The sequence below is a fragment of the Diospyros lotus genome, chromosome 13 (assembly GCF_014633365.1).
Source record: "Diospyros lotus cultivar Yz01 chromosome 13, ASM1463336v1, whole genome shotgun sequence".
Lineage (NCBI taxonomy): Eukaryota > Viridiplantae > Streptophyta > Magnoliopsida > Ericales > Ebenaceae > Diospyros > Diospyros lotus.
The window spans coordinates 31,922,949-31,936,782 of NC_068350.1; the positions used below are offsets into that span (position 1 = coordinate 31,922,949).

At 42.8% G+C, this 13,834-nt stretch overlaps 1 protein-coding gene across 1 annotated transcript in view; it reads left to right on the forward strand.

The window, feature by feature from the left end:
- Positions 1-1,601: 1,601 nt before the first annotated feature.
- LOC127788399 (mediator of RNA polymerase II transcription subunit 33A-like) overlaps positions 1,602-13,834 on the forward strand; it is a 68,828-nt gene continuing 56,595 nt past the window's right edge. Inside the window, exon 1 of the mRNA XM_052316600.1 lies at positions 1,602-2,084. Coding sequence (XP_052172560.1) covers positions 1,798-2,084 — 287 coding nt within the window. The 5' untranslated portion in view covers positions 1,602-1,797. The remainder of the gene's footprint in view (positions 2,085-13,834) is intronic.

The following is a 13,834-nucleotide window of genomic DNA, read 5'->3' on the forward strand; positions in this document are numbered from 1 at the left end:
ACTAAAGAATAAAAAGTAATAATTGACCATACTACTTATACATCAATGATTATACTTTAAGCTACACACGTGAGTAAATAAAGAAAATATCTCTCGTGCCTTATTATTTTAGGTGAAGGGTATTTTCCTTATCGGTCGCGCTATTCGTACAGAAGGGGTTCACAAAACTCCTTCACAGACGTGATAACTCGCGAGATTTTGACATTAAAAAATCGCGATATATCGCAATTTGTTCACCCCCTCTTTCTCTTTCTCTCTCTCTCGTTGCCCGTCTCGCCCTTGCCTGCAACCTTGCCGCTTCCCGCCTCCTTTCGTCGCCTCTGCACCTCGCCGCCTCACCACTGCAACCTCCAGCAATCGACGATCACCCAAACCAACTGAGGTGCAGCGGGTGGCATTGTTGTTAAAATCCCGATTTTACGTGTACAATTTTACGATTTTACGATTCGAAGACCCCCAAACGATTCAAATCCCATGTAAAATCTAATTTGGGATAAAATCCTATAAAGTCTTGATTTTACATGTACGATTTTACGATTTTACGCTTCAGAGATCCCCAAACGATTTTACGATTCAAAGACCTCTATTGATTTAAGTTGTAATTTAGAGAATGCTTCCAACGTCTCAATGCCACATAGCATCTGACATTGGAACTTATGCAATGAATTGTTATATTTTGCCTCTAAATTGGAACTTGATTTAACATTGATTACATAAATTCCAATGTCACATAGCATCTAACATTAATTGCATAAGTTCTAATTTACTTGATTTAAATTATAATTTTTACTTGATTTAACATTGATTGCATAAGTAAATCAAGACAAACAAGTAATTAATTAATGGACCACCCAACTCCAAATTGGGATATTACTTGATTTAATCAATGTTAAATCAAGAAAAAATTACAATCTAAATCTAATGGAAGACATTGGAAGCATCTTCTAAAGAATTTTAAGCTATATTTTACCTCTAAATTACCTATATTTTGCCTCTAAATTGCATATACCAACCTGCTAGTTTTTGAGCTATATTTGGGAAGTATTATTTTTTGAATTATAATAAGGAATAATCAAGTTATTAAATAATATTAATTTATTTTCTATAAAATTATATTATTATAAACATATATTTACAAAAATTAAAGAGTATTTTTAATTAAAATCTTATGATTTTACGATTCGATTTTATGGACCTTTTGTCGATCCCACTTAAAATCTCGATTTTAACAACCTTGGCGGGTGGCGGCGATCGGCAAGCGGCGAGGGCGAGACACAGAGGCAAACGCGAGAGTGAGACAAGGACGAGGTGAGGCAAGACAATATGAGAGAGAAGAGAGAGAGTAGCGATGAGGGTGATGGCAAGGCACAAAGGCAAGGCAAGGCTAGAGAAAGTGTGTGTTGGGTTAAACTCAGGAGTAATTTGATCATTTAATAATTCTGTAAAGCTCCCATCTCTACAAATAGATTTATCGTTTCTTTATGCCCCTTAGTGTCTTATACCATCTCGTTTGGGGAATATTTTTATTATTTTAATAGAAGGTGTAACCCAATAAATATAAATAGCATTTTTATAACATGGCTGATGTGCTTCATCTGCAGAGGTCCGGCGCTGTAGTTCCGGTACGAAACTGAAACGTAGACTGCACCGGCGAATGAAAATTAGCTTTGCCACGCGCGGCTCCACCTACCGCCCAATCATCATAAATATATATATATATAGAGAGAGAGAGAGAGAGAGAGAGCGAGCGAGCGAGAGAGAGATTGGGGGTATCTGGTCTGGTGGTTGCGAAGCCGAATGGGGGGCGGCGTCGGGGCTGCTAATAATGATGAAGAATTCGAGCGGCGAGTGGTGGAGACGTTCAAATTATGCGAGCGGCGGAACGAGCCGCCGGTGGTGTGGGCAATAGAAGTGGCCAAATGCGCGGTGTCGGCCGGCGTAGGGCTTCCGAGCGTGGAATTAGGGGAGTTGCTGCTCTCTCAGCTCTGCTTCTCCCACAAACCCTCTCTCTGGAAGTTCCTCGACATCGCTCTCTCCTCCAGCTTGCTCTCTCCTCTCCACATCCTCGCCCTCCTCGCTTCCAGGTCTCCCTTTACATATCTCTCTATTTCGTGTTCCGTTTTGTCTTTGCTTTGAGTGGTGTTACGGGGTATATTACACTGTTAGTCGCTCAAGTTTGCATTTTTTCATATGAAGATGGTGTTATAGCTTTATCTTATCATTTCCTCGCTAAAGGGTTGTGTTAGGGCATCCAGTGTAAAATCTTGCCGCATGGATTTGTATTGTTAGGTGCGACTGACCCTAACTTGGTTAAGATAAATTGTGAATAATGACGATGATTGTCTTCTTCTCTTTTATCTTTCTGTCTGATTACGTCCTTGAAGAAAATTGATGCAGCGGACATAATAACTAGTTTCAACGTGCTGGGCCCGGCATTCTATTATGACCAATTTAGAGGACTGCAAGCTTGCATCTCAATGGTGTGGACCCAGTCAGATGATTCTTTGCTGAGCCACAGGGTTGCCCCAATTCTGTAATCAATTATTTGAGTTTCTTTTACCAGAGCAAGTAGGCTGAGACACCCATCCTCAAACCTGAAGTACTCCACAAGGTGGCAAGTAAAACACAAGATTGAGTTTCTAATTGGGAAGTTGGAAACATGAACAACTTTCATCTAATTGCATGAATTGGAAATAAGTTGACAGTTTCTTGGTTTGTCTAGAAAAGTTCTGTAATGCACGTGCTTAAAAGAAAATCTCACTTGGTTTCAACTCTCAGCTGTCTAGAGCACAGCGTTGTATTGCTAGGCATTGGTTGTGCTCTCAAGGCCACTCTTTATTATACAGTGTGCACCATCATGAAATTTAGTGATTTATTTATGGGGTTAAGTGTCAAATTAACTCTTATATTTTGGCCAGAGGGCCAGATTGGCCCTCCTACTTTTGAAAAAGGCCAAACAAGCCTCGTACTTTCAAACTTGGGGTCAAATGGGCCCTTCTACATTTAAAAGGACCAAATTGGCCCTTGTACTTTCAAACTGGGGCCAAAGGCGGTTAAAGTATGAAAGTAATGACTCTAGGAACAGAAATTGAACCTAAACTCTAGCCCAAATTGAACCCTCATTCGCAATTGAAGAATCCTACCTCGCCCAAATCAAACGCAAGAATCCTAGCAACAAAGTATGTTTGATGTGATTGGAGTCCTGATTTTAGAATGGTTTTAGGGGTTAGGGTTTGATTTTGGGTAGCCTTAACTCTATTAACGAAATATAAACATTGTTGGACAGAGTTTAGATGATGTCCATTGTAAGGGCTAACACAAGCTCCAATTTAAAAGTACAAGGACTTATTTGGTCATTAGGAGGGCCAATTTGGTCCCTAGGCCAAACTATAGGATTAATTTGGCATTTCCCTTTATCTTTGCATTTATATTTATCTAGAATTCTTGAGATAAAGTTCTAAAAAGAAATGTGAAGCTTTATTAAGCAAACTTATTGTCACGCTCCTAGGGGTAGTTTGGTCCATGTTCTCGATTTCTATATTTTGTCTATAATTTTTTCATGCAATTAGATGTCCTCAGTCGTTACAAGGCTGTATTACGGTAGGGCCACCTTCTAGAAGGACCCTAACCGTCTATATATATGTAAGGGCCACGCCTAATGAAAGGCATGAGTGAGAATATTTTGATATTTTCTCTCTCTCTCTCATAACCAAAGAATTCCTTTCGGAATTCTACCAATATTCCTTGTTAGTCCCTCAGGTATTGACAATTGGTATCAGATCCATCGATCTTTGGCCGAAAAACATGGCGGAAGGAACTGCATGAAGCAGATGGAATTGTGATTGGACGTAATGGAAGTTGGTTTGAGGTAGAGTTATGAACAAGTTGACGAAAGGTTGGAGATTGTAGAAGTGGGAGTTAGAAACACCCAAGAGGATGTGAGCCACATCTGAGCTGGCGTGTTGGAGGTTGAAAGGAACGTAAGGGAGGATTTCTCACGTCTGAGGGAGGAATTCTCTGGGCTAAGCCAGTAGTTGAATGCTGTGCTGACCATCTTTTCTAGGCAACCCAATGCAAGCTTGCTGGTGGACTTGCCACCAAGAGTTGTTACAGTGTCGATCATTCCTGGAGCTAGGGGAAGACAGGAGAGGGAAGAAAGGATAGAGCTTGCAGTAGAAGCCACACTAAGAGGAAATGTGGTGAATCAACCCAATGCTCCCATGCCTAAACTAAAGATTCTAGTGTTCAAAGGGGAGAAACCTCGGTGGTGGATTAGAAGATACAAATGCTTCTTCTATCACTATAGGGTGGCGGAGCCGCAGAGGAGAATAAGGTGAATATGGCGGCTGCATACTTAAACGATGCAGCCAGCTCTTGGTTCTAGAGTTGGAGTGGATGAAGGAATGAGTGGAGATGGCCAGAATTCGTGGAGGAATTTTGTGCCTGTTTTGGGGAGAGTAGCTTGACAAATGTAGTGGAACAATTCAACAAAATAAAGCAAAAAGGACGGTGGAAGAATACCAGGCCCGATTCGAAGAGCTCAAGTCTATACTCAATCATACTCATCCAACATTAGATGAGCATTACTTTGTATCGAGCTTCCTTAGCGGATTAAATGACGAACTTAGGCCAATGGTGAAGATGTTGCAACCCACTACGGTGAGGTAGGCAGAGGATAAGGCCTAATTACATGAATTGTCCTTGGAAGCCTTTATGAAGAAACATAAGATTTCCCCAAAAGGATTGGGAGGGGGTTGGCAGAGCCTTATGGGAGGAGGGTACAAGGGTATCAACCCGTAGATGAATAGGGGGGGCTACTCATCAGGAGTTCCAATCCAGGCCGCCTTAGTAAGGTCCCTCACACTAGACCAAAAAGGCAAATGGGACTATGCTTCAAGTGTGGTGAGAAGTACACCTCCGAACATCAATGTTGGAAGCACTTAATGCAGATGGAAGGACAAGAAGATGAGGAAAGTGAGGAAGCAGAAGAGGACACAAAGGAGGCCGAAGAAGGGGAGGAAAGGGGCAGATTTCCCTTCATGCATTGAAAGGCCACCCTTTAGAGAAGGTGATTAAAATTAAAGGGACTGTAGGGAAGAAGAAACTGATAGTGCTCATTGATAGTGGGAGCACACATAGTTTCTTGGATGAAAACACATGCAAGGAACTTGAATGCATGCTGCAAGCAACTATACCCCTCTCAGTGATCTCGTTGCCAATAGCCATAGGATGATCAGCAGGTATAAATGTCAAGGGTTCACCTGGAGAATGCAGGGGTATGAATTCTCAACAGATTTGAGGACCCTACAGCTTGGGGGTGTTGCATAGTGCTTGGTGTCGATTGGATGAGGACAATGAGTCCTCTAATATTTAATTTCAACACCTTAGAGGTGACTTTTGAAAAATGGGGAAGAAGATTGGCACTACCCAGGTGCATGGAAGGAGGGGAATGCAGGGCAATTTTAGGGAGTCGTTTGAAAAAATTATTTGAGCAAGAAGAAGGAGCCATAGCCCAATTACACTCCGTGTATGCTATTGAGGTAGAGTAGGAGTGTAAGAAGGATGGCAAACCTCGGGGAGAGGACCATTAGTGGTTCAAGCTAGAAGCCCTTACTAGTTCCTCAAGCGAGGTAACTCTTAATGACTCTTTACACTCTCTATTAGTTGAATTTGAGGACTTGTTCATTGAACCTTCATCCTTGCCCCCTAATTGCTTCCTAGGGCACACCATTCACCTTAAACCTAGCATAGAACCCGTAAATGTCCATTCCCACAGATACTCTCCTTTTCAAAAGGCCGAGATTGAACGCTTAGTCAAGGACATGCTCTCCAAAAACATAATCCAACCCAGCCAAAACCCCTTTGCATCCCTTGTTCTTCTTGTTAAGAAGAAGGATGGAAGCTGGAGGTTCTGTGTAGACTATAGACAACTCAACTCCCACATCATTAAAAACAAATTTTCAATCCCAATCATAGATGATTTGTTAGATGAACTAGTTGGTGCAACTATATTCTCAAAGCTTGATCTCAAATTTGGGTACCACTAGATCCGGATGAGTTGCCCATACATACCTAAAACAACATTCTGCACCCATCAAGGATTATACTAATTCTTGGTTATGCCCTTCGGCCTAACTAATGCTCTTGTGACCTTTCAGGAACTGATGAATCATACTTTCTGTCCTTACCTTTAAAAATTCAATCTTGGTCTTCGTTGATGACACCCTAGTGTATAGCCCTACCATGGAACAACACTTAAACCACCTTCCAAGTCCTCAGGTCTAACCTTTTGTTTGTAAAAAAGTTTAAGTGTACCTTTGCATAGAGGAAGGTGGGGTACTTAGGGCATATAATCATAGGTGAAGGAGTAACTGTAGACCCTAAGAAGATCATGGCTATGGTGGAGTGGCCAACACCCAAAACAATTAAGGAGCTAAGGGGATTTCTTGGGTTAACAAGGTACTATAGGAAGTTTGTTAAGGGCTATGGAGTGATCAGCAAGCCTTTAATAGAGCTGCTCAAGAAGAGTGGGTTTGAATGGAGTGACAAGGCAGAGGCAGCCTTCAATTCCCTTAAGAGAGCAATGACCCAAGCCCCCATATTAGCTCTGCCTAACTTCACCACCAAGCCCTTCGTCTTGGAAATCGACGCATGTGACACAGGAGTGGGGGCAATTCTAGTTTAAGAAGGTAGACCTATCGCTTTCCTCAGTCAAGCCTTAGCTCCCAAACACTTGGGGCTGAGTATTTATGACAAGGAGCTCATAGTAGTCCTCATGGCAGTAGAGAAATGGAGATACTATTTGGAAGGGAATCCATTTATCATCAAAACGGATCATGAGAGCCTTAAATTCCTAGGGGAATAGAGGCTGCACACGCAGCTACAGAGGAAGGGAGTGACTAAGTTGCTGGGACTGGATTACACTATCCAATACAAGAAAGGTAAGGAAAACACAGTGGCTGATGCACTATCGAGAAGGGATGAAATGGGGGAGTGCCAAGCAATATCATTGATAGTCCTAGATTGGATCAAGGAAGTGTCTGAGAGTTGTGAACAAACATCTTGGGCTAGGGATCTATTGACTCAACTGGTAGCTGGACCACAGGAGCACAAGGGGTATCATTGAAGGTGGGGCTGCTAAGATACAAGGGGAGGTTGGTAACTGGGGAGGATAGCCAGCTTCAAAAGAGGATCTTGCAAGCACGCATTACCCATCGGGGGACACTCGGGCTTGAATGTCACCTACAACAAGGTCAGACAATTATTTTATTAGTTGGGAATGAAAAAAGAGGTTACTACCTTTGTGTTAGAATGCCCTATTTGTCAGAAATGCAAGCATGAACAGGTTTCATAACTTGGCTTGCTTCAACCCTTAGAGATACCTGAGCAGGCATGGCAACAAATTTCAATGGACTTCGCGGAAGGGCTTCCAAGGTCTGAAGGGAAGAGTACTATCTTAGTGGTGGTGGACAAGCTAACTAAGTGCAGTTACTTTCTAAGTTTAGCCCACCCATTCACAACCCCGGAGGTGGCCAGATTGTTGTTGGATTCCGTGGTTAAAGTGCATGGTTTACTAATGTCCATCACGTCAGATAGGGATAATGTAACGCCCCACTTTTCCAAATATGCAATAACTTGAAATATAATTAAGACATCACTTACGGGCGTTATGGAAACCCTTACCAACGAAAGCATTGGATTGAACCTGCAAGCTTAACCAAAGCTAAATAAAGGGGTTTTCACTAGATTCCTTTATATGTACAAGAAACGCATACAATTTTCAATAAACCCAAAAGACACAACTCATTACTTGTAGTTATAACTGCAACCCATGCCCAAGCTAGCGAGTAAACCCTCATCATGGCAACTTCCCCATACAACATTTGAAGTGCACCAATTAACATATTACACTCACACAACCCATGCATTTAATACAAGCCCGAGCATCCTAGTTGCTATTACAATACATCACTTGAATTACATAATGAAATAAAAACCCGAAGCTAGCGAAACTCCACCTCCTTGCCCACGCTTTGAACTGGAACCTGAAACACCTGATACTTCCGATAAAGCTGGGACGTTGAATGTCCCAGGGGTATGAAACACCCGAGTTAGATAATAACATCTAAGTGAGTGACTCAGAAAAGGAAAGTATATGCGTGCAAATGCAATAATGCCATTATGAAATCCACCCTTGTGGTAGCAATGCCAGGGTGTTGCAATCACCCCCGCGGTCATCATAGTCACCCCTTGGCTCACCGCAAGAGCACGAGTTCTTCCATGATGGCCCAACAACTAGCCACAGTCACCAACACAAACATGATATATGATAAAGCAGAAGGAATATGCATAATCAAGAAAAAATATGACGTGTAAGCCACAAAGGCATGTCATGCAAGCCAACATCCACACACAAGTGAAGCAACAAATGCTCAAAGTGTCACAAACATGCAAGAATCACTCACCTCAATTGTTTTCCCTTCGATAGCATTGTTCACAGCCCGGTTTCAAGCACTAGGGGCTGTTTCTGTAGAAATCACGCATTTCAGTGAACCAAACCTTAAATATTTTTATATAGGGTTGTAGGTAATTAAAATAGGAGAACAACGGTGAAAATTTCAGGTCAAATGGAGGCCGGACACGCCCTCACGCACCCTCGGAAGAGTGGCCACTCACTGCCTCCTTCCTTGTTACGGATTTTGCAACCTAAAATTAAAAATGCTATAACTTGCTCATTTTTGCTCCGATTCGCTCTCCGTTTGAACCTACGGACTCCTCTTTTCGTGCTCTACAATTCTACGAAAAGAAAATTGGCTTACCTCTTTGATTTCTTTTCTGTTTTTGCTGCTTTCCGACCAAGTGTCTCTATCTTCCCTTCTTTGCTTTTTCTTTGAATTTCTTTCTTTCCTTGTTTTCTTTCTTACACTTTAGCTTCACGTGGCCTTTCCTTCTCCCCTTTATATAGCTTCTCAAATCCCAAATCTTCAGGATATCTCTTAGCCCCCAAGTTATTCATTTTCTACGCTAGCAATCATTACCATCTTTGAAATTTTTCTCCTTTGATTCTATCTTTCAAAGCAAGCCACCATTCCTCCCAAACCAAAGCCTCCAAATTCACCCCCATGTGGCCTTTAGGATAAGCACTATTATCTTCTTCCTTTGCAAGCCAATACAAGTCTTACAAGTTATGTCATCTTAGACTTTTAGGGTAAAATCAATCATTACAACCATTCTTCCTTGAGACTCCTTGAGACTTTAGGGTAAATCCAATCCTATCTTTCCAATTCATGTCTTCTAGGATAAGGAATCATCATTGCAATCATTCTCTTTATTACATTAATGCCCTGAATCAAAATACCATCCATTTTGCTACTATAATTTTCATTACAATATTCAAGCTTTATATCAAATTCTAGGGTATTACAGACAAGGTGTTCACCAACAATTTTTGGAGGGAATTGTTCAAACAGTTGGGAGTAGTGCTGCACATGTCCTCTGCCTACCACCTTAAGATAGATGGACAAATCGAACGAGTGAACCAGTGCCTAGAGGCCTACCTAAGGTGCATATGCTTCTCCAAACCCAAGAGTTGGAACCAATGGTTGCCACTTGCCCAGTGGTGCTACAATTCCAATTACCTTAGCTCTCTCAAAAGTGTAAGTCTCGAGAGGGAGACTTGAATTTGAGAATGTTTAAGAAGAGAGAAAGGGAGAGAGAGGAGAAGAACAAATAGAGAATTTGCAGGGAAACAGAGAGAGAGAGAGAGAGAGAGAGAATTCAATTCACATTCAACAATGAATTTCCATCCTCCTGCATGAGAGCCTTTTATAGGCTGTTCCCAGCAATTACATTCAAACTGAGGGTATTTTGGGAATGTTATCGTTATAGAATTGATTAGCTCCCGTCAATACAACTAAAATTTCAAAAACAAAAATTACAATGCGACCCTTGGGTCGTGACACTCCTCTCCCCTTCAAGAACATTCTTGCCTCTAGGAATCCTTCACAGTAGGCTAGTAGCTCGTGGGAACCGCGCCAGCAACTCTGGTAGGTGTTCCCATGTGGTATGGTTTGGTTGTAGCTGCAACCATTGGACCAAGACTTGTGTTAGGGGCACTGTTCCTTGATAGACTGCCCTCCTATCTAGGATGGCCCTCAGCTCTAGGGTCTTTTCGAGTTCATCTTCTATTGCTGGCTGGTAGTGGCCCTTGGTTCAATGGATTTCTTAAGCAAAGACACATGGAACACCGGGTGCACATTGATTCCTGTAGGCAACCTTAGCTTGTAGGCCACCTTCCCCACTTTAGCTTCAATGACACAGGGCCCAAAGTACTTGGGACTGAGCTTGGATGCAGGTGTTGAGGTGAAGGGTTGTTGCAAGAACCTCTTCACTTTAAGGAACATCTTATCCCCGATCTCAAAAGCCCTGTCACTTCTCCTCTTGTTAGCTGCTTGCTTCATTGTGGGCATTAGCTAGCTTCTTCTTCAGGGTGGAGAGCATGTCCCTCCTTTGTTGTAAGTATTGCTCCACTGCTGCTAAGCTAGAAGAATTGCTAGCTATAACTAGCAGGAGAGGGGGTATGTACCCGAACACTGCCTCAAAGGGGCTTCTTTTGATGGCACTATGGAAACAAGAGTTGTACCAACATTGAGCCACTGGTAGCCACCTGTTCCAACTCTTCGGCTTAGTAAAACACATGCACCTTAGGTAGGCTTCAAGACGTTGGTTGGCCCTCTCTGTTTGGCCATTGGTTTGAGGGTGGTAAGCAGTAGACATCTGTAACCCTACTCCCAGCTTCTTAAACAGTTCTTGCCAGAAATTGCTAGTAAAAATTTTGTTCCTGTTAGATACTATTGTCTTAGGAAGCCCATGTAGCTTTACCATTGAATTCAGGAACACCCTAGCCACCTCTTGGGTTGAGAAGGGATGCCCAAGACTAAGGAAATGCCCAAATTTTGTTAGTCTGTTTACCACTACTAAAATCACGTCATTGTCTTCAGATTTGGGTAAACCCTCCACAAAATCCATGGAGACCCCTTCCCATGCCTGTTCTGGAACCTCTAAGGGCTTACAACAACATGCTGGGATATGGCACTTGCTCGTGCTTACATCTTTGGCACATCTCACACGCCAGAACAAACTCTACCACATCCCTTTTTTGTTTTGGCCAAAAGAACAAACTGCCTTACCTTGTGATGACCCTGATCCCTGAATGACCCCCTAAGGGTGAGCAATGTAGGAACTTCAATATCTTCTCTTTCAACCCCTTATCATCTCCCACAACTAGCCTTCCCTGAAATCTGATGAGGCTATTGGACGTTGAGTATCCTCTCTCCCTTGCATTTTGAACTGTCAGTTTAGGTAAGAGTTCCTTCACCCACTCAGTCTGCTCATAACTTTGCAACACTTCTTTCATCCATTTTTGTACTACTGTTGTGATGGCGTGGCAGTGGCCCTTTCTGTCACTACCCTCCCTTCTTGATGGGGCATCAACCACTATGTTTTTCTTCCTATTGCGGTAGAGTGTGGTATAATGTAGTCCCATGAGCTTAGATAGCCCTTTCTTCTGAAGTTGGGACTGCAGTCTTTGCTAGGATAAGAATCTTAGGCTCTCACGATCTGTTTTAATCACAAAGGACTTACCCTCTAGATAATGCCTCCATTTGTCCGTGGCCTTTAACACTGCCAGCAACTCCTTCTTGTGCACACTCCACCTCAAGTGCTTAGGTCCCAAGGTTTGACTGATGTAAGCAATAAGCCTCCCCTCTTGCATTAGGACTGCCCTTATCCCTTTGTCACAAGCATCCGTCTCCACTGTGAACTATTTGGAAAAGTCCGGTAGGGCTAATATGGGGGCTTGTGTCATAGCCTTCTTGAGGGCCAAGGCGGCTGCTTCAACTTGGGGATTCCAATGGAAACCTTCTTTCTTCAATAGGTTCGTTAAAGGTCTGCTAATCACCCCATAATACCTTATAAATTTCCGGTAGTAGCCTGTCAATCCCAGAAAGCCCCTAAGCTCCCTTACAAATAGAGGCCTTGGCCACTCCATTGTTGTGACCTTGTTGGGTCAGTTTTAACTCCTTCCCTTGAGATAATATGTCCCAAATATCCCATCTCATTCTTGGAAAAATACACTCAAATAGCTTGACATACAATTGTTTTGTTCTAAGGACTTCAAATGCTGTTTTAAGGTGGGTCATGTGTTGTTCAAGGCTTGGATTGTAGATTAATATATCGTTAAAAAAGACTAGGATGAACTTTCAAAGGTAAGGGGCAAAAATGTAATACCCCGAGAGCCCAAAGAAGTTAGTATATATCGAGGATAGTGTAAGAAAGGAAACAATACCAGCTGGATACCTTTTGGGCTGAATGTTGGCAAAGAACTCGCAAGTTAAGCGTGCTTAACCTGGGGTAATCCAGGGATGGGTGACCCCCCTGGGAAGTTCGCGTAGGCCCATCAGGGTAAGTTGTTCCAGTCCTTCATATCGCTCGATCGGGTCGTTACAGGTGGTATCAGAGCTGACCCCCGAGCCTCTGAGCGCGATGGTGGGGCAAACCTCAGTGAGGAGGCTGAGTCCTGAGGGGGGTGTGTGTAATCCCCTATGGGGGGTGCGTGTAGGCACCTTAGACGAATCCCACATCGGCCATGCAAGGGGGGAGATCTGGGACCGGTTATAAGGTCGCATGACGAGGACGTCATGTGCTGAAGGGGGGAAGAATGTAATACCCCGAGAGCCCAGAGAAGTTAGTATATATCGAGGATAGTGTAAGAAAGGAAACAACACCAGCTGGATACCTTTTGGGCTGAATGTTGACAAAGAACTCCCAAGTTAAGCGTGCTTAACTTGGGGTAATCCAGGGATGGGTGACCCCCCTGGGAAGTTCGCGTAGGCTAATCAGGGTAAGTTGTTCCAGTCCTTCCTATCCCTCGATCGGGTCGTTACAAAAAATCTAGTTCATGAGCGCTTGAAAGGTGGCAGGAGCATTTGTAAGGCTAAAGGGCATGACTACAAATTCATATAAGCCTTAGTGGGTTTGAAAGGCTATTTTGGGGATATTTGTGGGCTTCATCCGAATTTGGTGGTATCTGGATCGGAGGTCTAGCTTGGAGAAAATCTTGGCTCCTTCCAATTCATTCAACAGGTTATCTATAAGGGAATAGGGAATTTGTTTTTTTATGGTGTGAGAATTGAGTTGACCGTAGTCAACACAAATCTCCAAGAGCCATCTTTCTTTTTAACCAACAACACAGGAGATGCAAAAGAGCTTTGGCTCAGTTGTATGAATGAAGTGGCCAGCATGTTGGAAATTGTTTTTCAATCTCAACCTTTTGGGTGGGTGAATAGCGGTAGGTCCGAATGTTTATTGGGGTATTTTAGGGTTTAAGGGGAATGGTATGGTTCAGAGGTCTTTGGGGTGGTAAGGAGTTAGGCTCTTTGAACAAGCCCTTGTATCTATCTAAAAGTAAATCAAGCTATCTATGGTAGTTACTTGAGAATAGGTTGAATGGAATCCCCCATTCTCACACAGTTGAGGCCCTATCTTATCCTCTGGTTCTTCCCTTTCCACAGCCTGGATTGAATAGAGCTGTGTGATTCCCCCCCTCCAATTTTTTTGCAATAGCTTCTGCAACTTATTCCCTTTAATCATCTTGCACTCCCCCTATTCTAGGTTGCCAGCTGTCAAGGGATGAATCAGCCGGGAATCTGTTTTTTTTTCTTTTTGTAGTAGCCAAATGTTACCTTATTGCTATTCTGTAATTTCTGTTATGAATTAGTTTAGGCCACGTGCAAGGTAGGCGAATAGGACAAGAAGGTTGTTGTAACCGCTTGGG